At 47.5% G+C, this 15,441-nt stretch overlaps 1 protein-coding gene across 4 annotated transcripts; it reads left to right on the forward strand.

Annotated features, from left to right (window-relative positions):
* Positions 1-3,715: 3,715 nt before the first annotated feature.
* On the forward strand, positions 3,716-10,317 carry LITAF (lipopolysaccharide induced TNF factor). 4 transcript variants are annotated; one of them, XM_015876996.2, is made up of 5 exons: positions 3,716-3,813; positions 7,686-7,811; positions 9,056-9,238; positions 9,571-9,730; positions 10,081-10,317. In XM_015876996.2, exons 1-5 carry the CDS (start codon positions 3,753-3,755, stop codon positions 10,187-10,189), a joined length of 639 nt encoding a protein of 212 aa, XP_015732482.1. In that variant the 5' UTR covers positions 3,716-3,752; the 3' UTR covers positions 10,190-10,317. The 4 variants fall into 4 exon arrangements, with proteins under 4 accessions (XP_015732482.1, XP_015732485.1, XP_015732483.1 ...); XM_015876999.1 differs by having other exon boundaries at positions 3,742-3,985; XM_015876997.2 differs by lacking the exon at positions 3,716-3,813 and adding an exon at positions 4,546-4,987.
* Positions 10,318-15,441: the final 5,124 nt, after the last annotated feature.

Genomic DNA, 15,441 nt, shown 5'->3' on the forward strand with positions numbered 1-15,441 from the left:
GCGTTATGTACTCACCATGGGGACGGCAACCACGGGTGGCTCGAACATACCAGATATCCATTGCTACCCACGAAGGCCCATATTCAGGGTTGGAAAAGCAAATCCTTGTGGCGAGCATGCCCATCCGGAAAGAATTGAATCAGATAATGGGGACCCATTTTAGAAATTCTCTTGTAACCACTTGGGGCCAAAAATCATGGATTTGAGTGGATTTACCATATTCCCTATCATGCACCCAGCTTTGGTAGATTTGAACGATTCAAATGGGTTGTTGGAAAACTATGTTGGAAAGCATGGGTGGCGGAACATATAAAAACTGGGAGAACCATTTAGCAGAAGCCACCTGGGTTAGTCAACACGTCGAGGATACTAGTAATCGTAATGTCCTAACCAATCCAGCTCCCTACGTACCGTAGAGGGAGATAAGGTTCCTGTAGTACACATAAAGAGCGTTGTTGGGAAAGACGCGTGTGTGTGTCCTTCAAGCATCTGGAAAGGGCAAACCTTTCCCGGGGGTACTAGTCTTTGCCCAGGGACCTGGTGCACGTGGTGAGGTTGATGGACAAAAATGGGAGGTTCATGTGCTACCACAAGGGATTTGATGTTGGGGGAGTGCAGCCAATGATTTTCTTGTAGATATATAGGTAGAGTCTCAGAAAATATTTGACGAATTTTCAATTAGATATAAGACTTAAGATAGAGTGGATTAATGTTAAGGAAACACTTTTTTTTTCCCATATACCTTAGTTAGCATTCTGTTAAGCAAGTTTTCCATCCTTGGACTCTATATCGTGCACTGGCCATGCATGTGGTAGAGGCACAGCATGAAAGAAGTATTAAGTCTAAAAGGAATCTGCTGTTGGTGGGCTGGGAAGGATGAGTGCACCTTTGATGTGGGGGACGACCACCTACTAGCGCTGCCTTTCCCCTCTACCGCTGACATGTTTTCCTTTTTCTGGCAGTTTTGCCATTTTCTCAAAATTAATAAATAGTAGGTTAAGGTATAGAGTTTTGTTCTCAACTTAGAGATTTGTATGGAACAAATATAAATTGTTGAGAAAATAAGGTTACTGATTATTCACAAACTATAGTGATGAGTGGTGTATGTATGTTTAAAAATAATGTTATGATGTAGAATAAGGGGTGGAATTTTCATGGTTTAGATAATTTTGTCAATTTTTGCTATCAGATATTCACATCATACATCTATAAAAGCATAGAATAAGTTTACTGAATCTGCAACTTACAGAAAGGAAGACTACATCTCCCAGAGAGCAACATTGATCGGTCAACGGGACCTGGACTCTAGTAATCGTGGTCGAGACTAGCTGACGTCTTTCGAAGTTCTGGCGTGTCAGGGGTTGTGGGAGCCTTCAGCCGTTCGCCCAGATTCCACAGTAGCTCTCGGTTACGGGACTCATTCTCTCTCCTATTTTGCTTGATTCGTTAGCTCAATTTTCAATTATATTGTATTATATTGTGTTATCCTGTATTTCGATATAGTATTTAGTAAATAAGTGTGCCTCCTTAGATCGTTGCCGCTGTTTTCTTTTCCTAATTAACTTTTTCCTTTCGGCCTAGGGCCCCTCCGGGGCCCACGGCCCCCTGTCACGGACGCAGGTGGATTTTTTCGTTCAAACCGTGACACACTGTTGCTTCGTTTTCCACCCTTATCAAACGTACCTGTTTCCATCTCAAAATAATTGTATTTCGAAAAGCAAACCTATGAGTGGCTTAAATGTTAAATGTGGCTGTTGTGTGGGACAGGATATAGACTGATGGTTGCAATTACAAAATGAGTGGCTGTATTCTTCTTGTATTAAATGTTTGTATTGCATTGCACTGACAAATTAGTACATGCAAAACGACCACAAAAAGAAGCTGTGTGCATGCAATCCTTTGGTTTCCAGGCAGGTGAAAAGTGAGGAGACATGGTCAAGACTTGGTTACTTGTTCTGCACATTGAACATACACCGACTTCTGATTCTCAGCTTCATGTAGTTACTTGGTGGAAATTCACTGAAACAAAAGCTGATAAATCTATGCAGAGGTGTTCATTTTTGAGATTAAACTGGCATCTGCTGGTGTGCTGTCATAAAACACCTGCAATTAATGTGATGACGAAGCGTATACAATACTCTGTGTACATTAGTGATTCATGGCGCTGCTCCATGACACAGTAGGGTGGAGAAAAGCACCAACAGCCAAACATGGAGTGCGGGACTGTGGGACTGCTGGGCACCTCCCTCTGCCAGAAAGGAGGCAGAGGGGAGCTCTCATGGGATACTGCATTTTAACCTACTTACATCTTCTGAAATTGCCATGTGGCCTTTCCTCTCTCTCCCTTTAAATGTTTTTAACAAGTTATATTTATCATCTCAGAGCACAGCTCAGAGCAGGGGAGCTCAGCAAGATTCATTTTCATTTCTAGCCATGTTTCCTCCTGCATCCTGTTTGGAGCTGGGAGTTGGACTCGGTGATCTCTGAGGGTCCCTTCCAACTCAGGATATTCTGTGACTGGTTGTACACAGACAGTTGGTGAGGACAGCAGTGGGACAAAACAGAGTAATGATTCTGGGGTCCCCACAGAAGGGTAAAAGCTTTGGCAGGGCACAGGCTGTGAGGTGTAAGCAACGTACATGACACAGAGCAAGAAGAGATTCAGGTGCAGCTTTCTTCACCCCAGGAGGTGCATTCAGTCCAGCCTTCTCTCTGCTGTAGCTTCTCAGCTGCTCACACCCACCTGGCAAGGGGAATTTAGTTACAAAAGTACAGTTATTCGATTAAAACTGGAATCAGGGGCATATTCTGCTTCTGAGATAGGTACCATGATGTGATCATATGATAAATATCATCACATGATTTCTTAACAATGATGGAAAATCATTCATCTCTAGGTCACATTTACTTCAGGGTTCAATTTCTAAGAAGTAAGGAGGTCTGAATGTTGCCGAGTCAAAGCAGAAGCAAAACCCATCACGCATTTCCTTCCTTTCCCCTGCCATCCCTCCCTCCCCTCCCTCTTCTCCTCTCTCCCATAACATTCACACTGCCCTCGCACTGCAGCGTGATTCAAACCCCGTGTACAAATACCTGTAAGCGATTCCGTGCACTGCTCCGACTGCAGAGTTCACCTCTTGTCACCTGGATTAAGAGCACCTTTTGTCCTCTGTAACCTGAGTCCTGGCTCTGGGTCGGCTTGAATTAAAGCTTTGTGTGTGTTTCTTGGGGTGAGGTGCAGGAAAGGATTTACGCTCAAAAATTGGACTTTAATGGATTTTAGATACTTTCAGCCAAAAAGCTGAACAAAGTCCCCGCTGAGCCCTCTGTTGTCGGTGACTCCTTCCAGTCCAAAGCAGATTAAAGCTCTCAATAACAAATCTGGCCAACTGGTGCACTTCAGCTACAGCAAGGAACCAGCGCTCGTCGAACCCCGCAGTGATCTGCCCGGTGATCACTTTCTGCATTATTTAGGTACGGATCTGTCGGTCGGACGCAGAAACGAGCAGCTGCAAGTTTACAGAGGCTGAATGCAATAAGTTAAGTGACCTGGTTAAAGTCTCTCTGTGTGTTGGGAGACTTCTTTGATAGTTCTCTTCGTTTTGTTGAGCGCAGCGTTGGCTGAAATAACCGAACCAGGTAACACAAGTTTATCTTGGAATTAAGGGAACGCCCCTTTTCTCCTCACGCTCGGAAACCTGCGCTCCGCCCCTGCTGCTGCCGGGGAAGCTGAGAACGCTGTTTCGGTTTGGATGTCCCCGAGTCGGGACGCCGCAGGAGCCGCGCGGCGAACGACGCTCCTCTGTCCTGCAGGTGCGGACGGCACGCGGTGCTACACACAGAGCACGGCCAGGAGGCTCCGTCCGATGGGGGTGTCCCAGCAGCCGTGATTCGCCTGAGCAAACGGGGAGGGGAAAGGGACGGGACAAACGCGACGGGGCGGTGGATCGGGCAAGCGGGGCTGACACGGATCCGCCGCAGAGCGGTAAGGACCGAGGGCGCTGCCCGGAGCCTCGCTGCTCCAGGCCGGGTCGGGGGACTTCGTTCCTTTTTCAGAGAGTTGAGACGTGCGGACCGGAGCTCACCGGGTGGGCAGAGCCCCGCACCTGCCCTCGACGGGCCCGAGCCGTAGCGCTGCGCGAAGCCCGTTAGCGGAGCCTCCCTGCCCGGCTGGCTCGGCTCCTATCAGACGCTCCGGCCGCCCCACAAAACCGAGGCCGTCGGCGGTGACCGCGGGGTGCTGGGGGCCGCGGCCGGGCGCCTGTGGGAGGGGGGAGCGGAGCGCGAGTGTTGCGGGCGGCCGGGCTGCAGCACGGAGGTGTCCGCCCGCGGGGAGCGGCACCATCCAGAGCCGACGCGGGGCTCATCTGCCGGGTCTGTGCTAAGAACGGGCTGCTCAGCGCAGCCCCACGGTACCGCTCCGTCCGCAGGTACCCGGCTGAGAAAACGCGCACCTCTTGTAGCGGCTGCTGGCAGGTGGGGGAGGTGGGAGCCGCGCTCCGGAGCTCGGGTAGCCGGGGCGGTGTGCGAGCTTGGCTCGGCTGCCGGTGCCTTGTGTTTCATGTCTGCCTCGGCACACCTGGACACGGACGCGCCGTGGGCTGCCTGGCTCAGCTGCCGCTCGTAGAGCCCGGGCTATTGCGAGGGGAGGGGAGAAACAGGGAGAAACAGGAGCTTGGGACGGAGAAACGGGCAAGCTTCATCTTGAGATGGAGGTGAGGGAAAGAGGGCGGCGTAATGACTGACGTGTCCGGCCTGGGCTTGGAAAGCTGTTCTTGGGCGCCGGTCGTTGAGGAAGAAAACCAGGTGAGCTCCCGCTGCCGCGGGCTGTGCAGTCCTGGCGCAGAGGCGCCGCTGCCGGAGGCTGCACGAAGTGGAGGAGGATCGACTTAACGGGCTCAGCGAACAACGCTCCTCATCTGAAAAGTCCCGTAGGCGCCGAGTGCCAAAACAGCAGGAGCGGTTTTGCAGCCCGGTTAACGAGCAGGTTCTGACCTCCCCTTCCTCCTGTCCGCGGGCTTCTTTCAGCGAGAGCCGGCGGTGCGGGACGAGCTCTGGGGCGGTGCTGGGAGCTGAAACCTGCTTTGAGCTGACCCGAGAGCGGGACGGACGGCAGCAAAGCGCCGCGAGCGGGTGGGCTGCAGTTACTGCGGGAAGAGCTGCTCCTGTAATCCCGGAGCGCTCTCGTTCCCGTCGTGTTTGTTTGCTTGTTTTACTAATGAACCGCCGCTTTGATGAATGTTAGAGGGACCGATACTCGGTTTCTTTTTTGTACCCTTTGTTGCAATACGTGGTAGTTATCCGTGCTCCAGAATTACAACTTCCTCTTTCCTTTAAAGAAGAAAAAGGGAAAAGAACAGCAACAAATGATGAGAGGGAGATGGGAGCTACGGCCATCGGTGTGGCACTGCTGGGGCTGCGCACATCGCTGGGAGCAGCAGGGGATGGCTGTGGGACAGCCCCAAATCAGCGGCCAGAGCAAAAACTGCAGCATCGCTCACTGAGAAGCATTGCCTGTAAATAGCGGGGCTGGAAGTTACAATCAGACGCACTGAAATCCGTGTTCCTGTTGCAGAGCCGCTCACTGCGAGCTGTGGTACAGATGGGGAGATCCTGCCGCGGTTTTGTGTGTTCGCTTCTAGTGACAACTGCCCAGTTCCTGTTCCCTTCTGTCTGATCTGTTCTCTTAGCGATGAGTTCTTCAAACCTGCTGGCACTCCCAGCTGATGTCTGACTGGCCTTAAGCGGTCAGATCACGGAGTGGTGTATAGCCAGCTGCCTTATCTCTGCGTAGAACAATCCAAGCGAGCCAAGCGTTTCCTTTTGCTGGTGCCAGAGATTTCCTTCTCTCCGGGAGCAAGCCGGGATCGGCAGCTCACTGCCTGCAGGTCGGTTGTATTTGCGGGCTGAGGTGCGAATGAGGTGATTTACCACTCGATGGCTTCCAGCGGGGATACCCTCCTGTGTTTCATTCTTGGGTCTGTCATTTGGTTCAGGTGTTTCTCCACGTTCTTAGGATGCATTTGTGCCCGTCTTCAGGAAAAATGCTGCAGTTCTAAGCTGTGTCATCCTAAACGGATCTGGGCAATACCAACAATTCTTATTCTATGTATTAAGTATGCCTTCCATCTTGGGCGTGGGCAGGAGTGCTTATTGCCTGTCAGTACAGGCAGCTGGAAGGTGTGAGCTGATGGAGCTGGCAGATCCATCAGTGGATGGGGTGTCGGGAGGGAGCGGGGTGGCGGCTCTGTCCACCTCTCTAATTTGGAGAGCATCTCAAAACGTTCTTACATTAAATGTATCCCTTGGGAGGAAGGGAACCTTGAATCTGTTGCCCTTCCTTGAAGAAGACAAAGGTGTAAGTTAACGTGTGGACTTGCATTTCCTGGCAGGCACAGATTATTGCAGGGCAACGTGTCACTGTTTGGGGCGAGCTGAGTAATGTCTGTGTACTCTCTGGATGTGGTAGAGAGCCCTTTATTTCTCTTATTTTCCCTGTGCTGTATGTATCCGTGCTGACTGATAAGCAGAGTCTTGTATGCCGTGCTGTACGATTTGACGTTTGAATCGACATTCTGAACAAACTTCCTAATTTTTCAAACGTGGGTGGTGGGAGCTGTGCTGCCTGATCAAATGGCTGCTCCTTTTACTTGAGGATTAACCTGGGGGAGAAGGAAAGCATCTGAATTAACTGAGATCTGATCTTACAAAGTGCAACATTAGGCAAAAACTGCTGCATATCTCTGACCTTTGCTAAATACATGACAGTCCTAGAAACTTTCCATGCTCTGAAATGTAATGTGGCTTTAGTGCCATTATAAATGTGTCAAAGTGCTGTGCTGTGCTCTCCAGTGAATGGGAAAGCACATTCTACCTTCTGCTGGTAGAATTCATTGCTTTGCTGCTTCCTGGTCTCTAGCTAGTGTAAGTACCTCAACTAGTGAGCTGCTTTCACTCCAGCAGTGGTTTGTGAATGCTTTAGTCCTCACCAGATGTTGTTCTCTCTTTATGCCAACGTTGTTCTGCTCTGTATGAGGAGCAGCAGACCTCTGCAGTGTGGGATGAACTGAGAAAAGTGCTTTGCCTCCTGCAGATGTTGTTCTGCCTCAGTGTGTGCTTGTAATGGAGGATGTTTGTGTTGGGAAACTGAGCAGATTTAGGTGTTCATTCTCTCAAGAATCACAAGCAAAAAGAAAAACCTGGAGGAAGGAGCTGATGCTTTTGCTTTCTGTTAATCCTTCTCTGGAGTCTGGTGACTCATCTGCCCAAAGGTAGTGCAGTTGGGCACAGTGAGCCAATGTCCGCCTTATTGCATGTTTGGAATACAAGAGGATTTATGAAAAGCAGTAAAATGAAGAGGGATGGGTACCTGAAACCACTGGTCTTTGTCCTGCTGTATGCATTTCTTAAGACTTGGAGTGGAAGGGTTGTGAGAGTCAGGGAGCAGAAGCAAGAACTGCTCAGTTCTTCTCTGTGCTGGGTGGTATTTGGATCTGAAACTCCCAGATGTACATGGAAATTCTTGTGTATCCATGTGACCTGGTCTTGTATTTAGTGTGCATATTGGTCATTCAGTGTTTGCACATTGTGCTTTATCTGCAGGTTGCATGTAAGCAAGCCAGTAAGCTGATCTTTTGGCATTATTTGCTTCCTTGTTACGTCTTGTCTTTGTTGTTTTCTTGCAGTCAGTGCTTGCCACCAGTCTTCCCTTTTGAAGCATTTGGAAGCAGCGTTTGGGACTGGGCTTCAAGAAGACAAAACTTGTGGGCTGTTTCTGCCTCAGCTCTTCTGTGCCCATTTGTTTCAGTCATGTAAGTTCAGATTATCTTTAATTAGTGAACTATTGCCATTTCATGCAATCACAAAATACCCTGAGTTAGAAGGAACGCACAAAGATGGCCAAGTCCAGCTCTTGGTTGGCTGAGTTCCCCTAGTGCAGCTTTAAGCCATTTCAACCATCAGCTACTTCTCTTCAAACATATGTCCTTTTGTAAGCATTGGGTAACCTGTTAGAAATTCATCTCTGTCTCATGTGGGCCCATTAGACTCAGTTTTGGTATGATCCAACATTGGTTTGTGATTTTAACTTTTTTTCTTCTTTGCATTCAGATATTGTACATTGGTTGGTTGCTCTTCCCAGGCAGCTCTGTACCAATGGCATTTTAGATAATATACACATATTGTGATTAAGGGTACAAGCTGCTCTGTACCCATTTGCAGTGAGGAAAATACAAATGGAATCTGGAATGTCTGTCAGTGTGTTTTTGAGGTTGCATAGGGGATGTAACACGTTGCTGATTCACACGTTGCTGTGAGTCTTACCTGAGCTAAAATGCTGAACATACTTCCTGGAACGTCCCTCTGACGTCTGTTTTCACTGCTGTCTAATCTTTAGGTTAATGCTTATTGGAAAAAGGCAATGGTTAGCATGTTTATATTCTGTAGTAAAGTAGTAATTGGTAAAGTTGTGTTTAACATTGATTGAAACCTGGCTGGCAGCAAAAATGATTCACTTCCAACTTAACTGAGTTGTAAAAGATGTGAATTGAGTTGGATGTACTCAGTTGTTTGGGGTTTCTTTTTCCTTCAGTGTAAGTACCTGTTTACTTCAAATTGCGGCAAAGATCTGTGTTCTAATTTAGTTATTATTCACCACAAATGAGGCTCATGTTAGTCAGCAACCACTGTGCAGTCCATCGTATTCCTTGATTTTGGAGGAGACTGAGGACATCTGAAGTACAGTTCTCTAGAACTGGGAGAAACTGCCAGATAGCTTATGACTATAATGACACATGATGTCCTGGCTGTGGCATTTTTGTTTTATAAGAAGAGGGCTGGTGGGAAGATGGGTAAAAACTGTGAAAAGATAAAGGAAAAAATAACAACAATAATGAGATCGACTTTTATGTTTTATCTTCCTGATGGCAGTAAATACAGTTTGTGCTGTGAAATGTGCATTCTGATCCAGTTACTTCCTGGCTGTTTGTCTGAAAGAAGTTGCTGCCTTCTCTAAATAAAGTCTTCTGTTATGACATTCTTTTCTGTTATGTTCTAGATATAATGTCTGCTCCCAGTGGCTTTCCTGCCCCATCTGCACCACCTTCATATGAGGAGACAGTAGGAATCAATGTGAACTATCCTCATCCCTACCCTGTTCCAGAACCTGGCCTCAAACCAGGTGGGAAGGGAATGGACTCTCCCCAGTACTCAGGACAGCCTATGCCAACAGCAAGCCCTGGTAAGCCTGTACCACTTTAAAGAGGGGTCAGGTTTTTGTCAGAGGTGCTTAAGGGTCATGGTAGACGTGTTTCCTACCTAGCCAGGAAATAGGATCAGTCGAGTCTCATGATACATACAGATATAAATTGCATATTTGGCCTTTTTGCAGTTTCTAATACAGACCTATTCTTAGACAATGTGTTCTGTGCTAGGAAGCGTCATGGTGATTTCTTTGTCACTGTATTTCACTGCTCTGAGCCTCACGTATTTCAGAATAGCAGGTGGTTGTAGTTCAGAGGAAGCTGATTATCTTCCTTATTTACCCACTGAATAAACAGTTTCTTTGTTCAGTTACAGTTCAGACGGTGTATGTGCAGCAACCAGTAGTGGTGTTCTATGACCGCCCAGTTCAGATGAGTTGTCCTTCCTGTAACCAGATGATCATGACACGTCCCTGCTTTGAGGCAGGAGCATTGACTTGGCTGTCATGTGGGGGCCTCTTCCTGCTGGGGTAGGTTGACTCACATTTGCACTTCATTTCTTTTTGTCCTATGTGACCTTTCAGAGCTTTAAGCTGTAGTAAAGGCCTTGTAGTCTCTGCTTTGTTGCTTTCTCATGCTCTTATTCAGACCCTTGGTGGTTTGAAGAGACTGGAGGCTGGAAGTCCTGCAGGACCTCAAAGCAGGTTGATAATGGCTGAGCTCTGTAGGCATGTGTGTTCATCTTAAAGCTTCGTGGCAGCAGCTTTGGTAGGGAATTTTCAGGAAGTGTTTTTTTTCCTGGACAGAAATGTGGTTTAACCTTCTTGTGTATGTAACAAGTGGTAAAACAGTATAGTGTTGTTTTTTTTTTTCTTTGCAGGTGCATAGCTGGCTGTTGTTTAATTCCCTTTTGCATTGATGCTCTGAAAGACGTGGAACACTTCTGTCCAAATTGCAATGCCCATGTTGGCTCTTATAAGCGTTTGTAGGCAGTGCATAAGCACTAGGAGTTGATTTGCACCTCTCTCTTGATTAGCCCTTACTGAAGCTTAATGAAAGTTTAAAGTTTTTTCCTGTCCTGTCACTGGAAACCAATAAAAATTAATGTTTATTGTCAGACTGTTTGAATAAGAATTAATGATTCTGACTTAGGTCTTTTTAGGGCTCAATGGACTGCTCAGTCCTGCACCAGGTGGTGGCACCTGAATGTTTGCCCCTTTCTGCTTCATGCAAAACAGGCTGGTGATGTTGGTCCAGTTAATCTTGTCTCAGTTGTGCAGCACACTGTTTGCTTGCTTTACAGTCTTGGCACAAACCATGAGGAGAACATCTGTAGAGGACTGTCGAGCCTCGTGCTTGGTGTTGATGTTACTGCAACAGCAAAGTTCACAAACTTGCAGGCAGTTGCTTTCCTCTGACAAAGGAGGTAATTTGGTCCCCAGTGTTATCAGTTGGGCACTTTTTTGTGAGCACTAAAATTGACTTCAAACCTTTCCATGAAAGACAATCAAACCTGAAGGCTTCTTCCTTCTTGGAAGCTGCGTTACCAGATGGACAACTCAGGTTGTTGTGCATCACTGGTGATTGAATGTAGTACCTGGATTTCATTGTTGCTTACTCAGAAATTTTAGTAGATATTTCTTTTTCTTCTTCTTCTTCCCCCCCCCCCCCCCCCCCCCTTATTTACAGCTGATTTTTGACTCATTTTCCAAACGAAAGGCAATTTGTGTTCTCAGAAAACTAAGCTGTATGTGATGGAGAGCACAGAAATCAGTGACACTCTGAAGGCTGAAGAATTTTAAAATGGTGGATGTGGTCCAAATAACCTCTGAGTTTGTTTGGGTGATTGATAGCTGGGTGATAGCTGGCTGGTAGCTGGGTGATAGCTGGCTGGTATCTGACTGCAGCAAGCAGGAGCAAGGCTGCCGTGCTAGCACTGCATTCATCTCTGTTAAGGCTAAAAATAAATATAAATCTAAAAAGGCATTTATTGTTTTTTCCTGATACGCCTTCTACAAATATTTGGTATATGGTAACTTTTCCGAAGTCTTTCAGCACTTTAGTTTTGAAATTTCTGAGTTCTGTGTGTCACCAATGCAGTGACTGGGCCTCGTTAACTATTCCTTGTAAACTGCTGTTGCTTGTGGGTCAGTTTGCGAGAGGTTTAAGAGCTTCCACGTGTGTCTGCATGTCCCTGTAGCTACAGCTGGCAAGGGACTGACAGAGAGATTGAGGTGCTACTTCTGTAGCTTTCTGTTCTGGGTGTGCACGATGTACTCATGTTTCTCTGGCCTGCATGGCAAGCCAGGTCTTAAAATATCAGAACATCTTGGTGCCTATGGAAACAGGTGTTTGGTTATATTAAAAACACTTCCTGAAGCTCTTCCTAAGCTGTTCTTGAGTGGTACTTTCCTACAGCAATAATAGGAGGCAAGAAAACAAGGAGTGACTTGTGCAATGGTAATGTACTGATGCCTCAGTAGTACCTGCTGTCCCTGCTGCCTCAGTGACAGCAGGGGTCAGAAGCTGTGCTGCTGAGGTGGCTGTGGTCCTGTGGCCACCCCTCACTCTCTGCTCTCAGCACTCAGCACTGACTGAGTGGCCTCTCCAGCCAAGGCATGGAGGACAGAGAGCGCGGGCAGGTGTGTGTTGGACAGTTGAGTCTGCTGATCTTGAAGGTCTTTTCCAGCCTAAACGATTCTGTGCCCAGGCCAGCAGCATGTCTTCTGCCTAAGTAAGTGCTTGGAGTGGTGTCTCTTCATGTATTTTCTTGCTGAGGTGCAGAAAATACAGGAAGGTGAGGTTGGTACGTGAACATCTTTGTTCCAGGATGGCACTGCTCTGTGTTACACTTGGATGGTGTTATCACCATTAGACTTCTGGTTTTAATCAACAGGTTCTGAGCATTCAAATGTAGTTATTTATAATGCTGTGTGAGCCAAGGGGGATTTAAGAAAAAAAAAAAAAAAAAAGCACCCAAAACTGTTCAAACAAACACCAGTTGAGAGACTTTCAAGAAGGTGTTATCGGGACATGTCAAAGAGCTGCTATTTATTGCGCTGTTTTTAAAAGCATTTCTGACCATTCAACCACAAGGGTGTGATTTTGTTTTGTGTTGGTTTTGTTACAAAAAAGAAGTTGCCGTGTGCTCAGACGAGTAAATTGTCTTCTGTTGTTCGGTTCTGAAGAACAGATAATGGAACACTTGCAGTTCTCCTAGAAATAAACTGCAGTGCATGTTCTGTGGTGTCAGGTACTCTACTGTGCAGTTCCAGGGTTGTATTTCATGGCAAATTCACCACTGTGTCCCCATTTCTTTTATGAAATATACAAATGATACAAATGATTTACCTTCAGGGGGACTTTTACTGTGGCTCTGTGGGCTGAGGACCCTCCTGTGTGATGTGCCAGATGTTGCAGGATTTATTTCTGTGCTTGTTTTGCAAGTGATTTGTTTTCTCAGGGTAAGTCATCAGACCATACATAGCGAAACCTGCTGCTTTCAAAGGAAATGCTGCTGCTTTTTTGGTTTGAGAATCTGAAAATCTACTGTTGGTGTGAACAGGTGCCTGTGGGTTGGAGGTACTGAAAGGGGCCGTGCCCAGGTCCAGGCCTGGCTTGAGCTGGAGGTGTTTTTAAAGTCCTTTTGTGGAGGTCTGGCTTTCTTTGTGAGGCTCATTGGTGCTTTTATTTCGAAAAGAGAAACCTTTGAAGAAATAAAAAGAGCCTTTGAGCTGCAGGGCTTTGTAGTGCTAGAAGGGTGGGGCAGGGACAGCACTGCAAGATTTAAACATGTGGTGTGAGCCCGGGATCTGAACATGGCAACAGGGACAAAAGCACTGGAAAACACCACCGACAAAGCAGTTTCCATCTCTTGCTTTTCCAGACAGTGTGTTAGCCCTGGGGCTGAAGTGTTACATAACTTTGGGTAATTTCTCTGATGGGACAACCTCAGTGGGGACATCAGTGGGGGTCACAGCTGCAGCCTTGTCTTGCTGGGGGGCAGATGCTCGTGGTAGGATGTATAGGCCGTGTCTGCATCAGGTCCTCAGCAGCTGTGAGGCACCCAAACACCAGCTGTCAGAAAAATGACAGTGGAGGTGAAGGAGACTTTGTCACTTTGGATTGATGATAAGCAATCTCAGCTGACTGCAAAGTCTGAAAGATTCCTGATGGTGAACCTGGTTTGAGGTAAGCAAACAGCTCACGGTAAACCACAGGGACTCAGTGGGTTACAATGAGGCAGAAAGTAAATCTTAACTTGAGCGAAGCAGATTCCTTTAAGAGGCCCTGGTATGTTTACCTGAGTGCTGATGGTATCCCTGTGGCACTGGTGCTCACTGATCCTGTTATGTGTCAGGGGTTCCAGGGAAAGGGAGTGACAAGAACCTGGACAACCAGCACAAAGAGCAGGAGACAGACAGTGAAGCTCCCTCGAGCAGAGGAGTCATTATCAGTCCAGTGAACCATGAAGTGCCTGTCTCTGCTGTGCTGTAAAGGTCTGGCTGCTATCAGGACTGTACTTTAGTCTTTGTATGTGTTGCTTATCTAAATTTTAGCCATCTCCGATTTGGGACTTTGGTTGAAGGGATGGGCTGCTCTCTGCAAGCTGGCTTGCTTGTTTCCAATGGAAGCCCCAGATTAGCCTGTTTTTGGCATGTGTTTCTGATTAATCACTGGGGATAAATGCCCAGGTATAGGCCAGGATCTTGAGAGTAGCTCTGCAGAGAAGGACCTGGAGGTCCTGGTGGATGAAAAACTGACCATGAGCCAGCAGCGTGTGCTTGCAGCTCAGAAGGCCAATGGTATCCCAGGCTCCAACAGAAGATGGGTGGCCAGCAGGGACAGGGAGGTGATTGTCCCTCTCTGCTTTACTGCCACGAGGCCCCATCTGCAATGCTGCATCCAGGACTGGGACCCCTGAGCACAGGAAGGATGCGGAGCTGAAGGAAAGGGTCCAGAGGAGGGCCACAAAGATGATTAGAAGGCTGGAACACTTCTCCTACAAAGACAGGCTAAGGGAGCTGGGCTTGTTCAGCCTGGAGAAGAGAAGGCTGTGGGGTGACCTCATTGCAGCCTTCCAGTATTTAAAAGGGGATTGTAAACAGGATAGGAATAATCTTTTTACAGGGGTAGACAGTGATAGGCCAAGGGGGAATGGTTCTAAGCTCAAGAAGGGAAGGTCTAGTTTGGATGTTGGGGAAATATTTTAGAGGAGGTGAGGTGCTGGCACAGGCTGCCCAGAGAGGTGTGGATGCTCTGTCCCTGGAGGTGTTCAAGGCCAGGTTGGATGGAGCCCTGGGTGGTGTGCCCCTCACCCCCTCAGACCCTGGCAGAGCCCCTCCAGCTGTGGGAGTGCAGCAGCCAGCTGCTCCTCTGCCAAGGGACCTTTGCAAGGGTGTAAACTGATGTGGTTTTACTAACTCCTGGTCTGAGGTGATTTTGCTGGTCATGGGCTTGCACGTCATCCTTCTGCAGTCGCGGAAGGAGCTTCTGGGAATTCATCAAACTCCTTTCCTCTGCTAAGATTGATCTCTCTCAGTGCTGAATATTCCTGCAAAGAAATGCTCTCAGTAGTGAAAGCCCAGAAATGCTGTAAAGTTATGTTGCAACGTGTAGGCTTGAAGAAATGGTTATAGCAGCTTTGTCTTGATTTTGGGTGTAGGACAGCAGATGGCCTCCCTGAGCTCAGTGGGTGGAACAGGGGCAGGACAGAGGACACCCTGCTCATACCACAGCTAATTAGTATCCCTCATTCAGTATGAGTGGAGAAATTGGTGGAAACAGTGAGACTGTGACAGTTAATTGTCTCACCTGCAAACAACAGGTACAAATGCCATGCTGGCCTCTTGCTCTGAATCTGTGTGCCCTTAGAAACTGTCAGATGAAAGATGGTTAAAAGCATGGTCAGCCCAGGTGATGCACACAGCAGTCCCTGCTGCCCCCTGGTGCTGTGCTGAGCTGTGTGTGAGCCCTCTGTGCAGTGGAAGCTGTGGCACACAGCTCTGGCAGAATGAGTGCTGTGTCCAAATAACCATTTTGAAACGTTTTCAATGGGTACCAAACTGAACAGTACAAACCAACAGCATTTATAATACTCCATTATAACAGCACATACTGTTAGAATTTTATTACATATCCATGTACTGATTCCAGCTCGCTGGAAAGGTGAAGGCTGTTGTAGAGCAAATGCTGCAGATTAAGACTCATCAGTTTCTTTCCTAATTGGAAAATGTCTCTA

This window comes from Coturnix japonica, chromosome 14 (assembly GCF_001577835.2).
Source record: "Coturnix japonica isolate 7356 chromosome 14, Coturnix japonica 2.1, whole genome shotgun sequence".
Lineage (NCBI taxonomy): Eukaryota > Metazoa > Chordata > Aves > Galliformes > Phasianidae > Coturnix > Coturnix japonica.

What these genes read in the sequence shown, in the direction of transcription:
- LITAF (XM_015876996.2), top strand. Translation starts at nt 3,753, where the DNA reads ATGTCCCCGAGTCGGGACGCCGCAGGAGCCGCGCGGCGAACGACGCTC. An exon ending in TGCCCATTTGTTTCAGTCAT is followed by an intron (nt 7,812 to 9,055) that starts GTAAGTTCAGAT and finishes GTTATGTTCTAG; the next exon opens with ATATAATGTCTGCTCCCAGT. An exon ending in TATGCCAACAGCAAGCCCTG is followed by an intron (nt 9,239 to 9,570) that starts GTAAGCCTGTAC and finishes TTCTTTGTTCAG; the next exon opens with TTACAGTTCAGACGGTGTAT.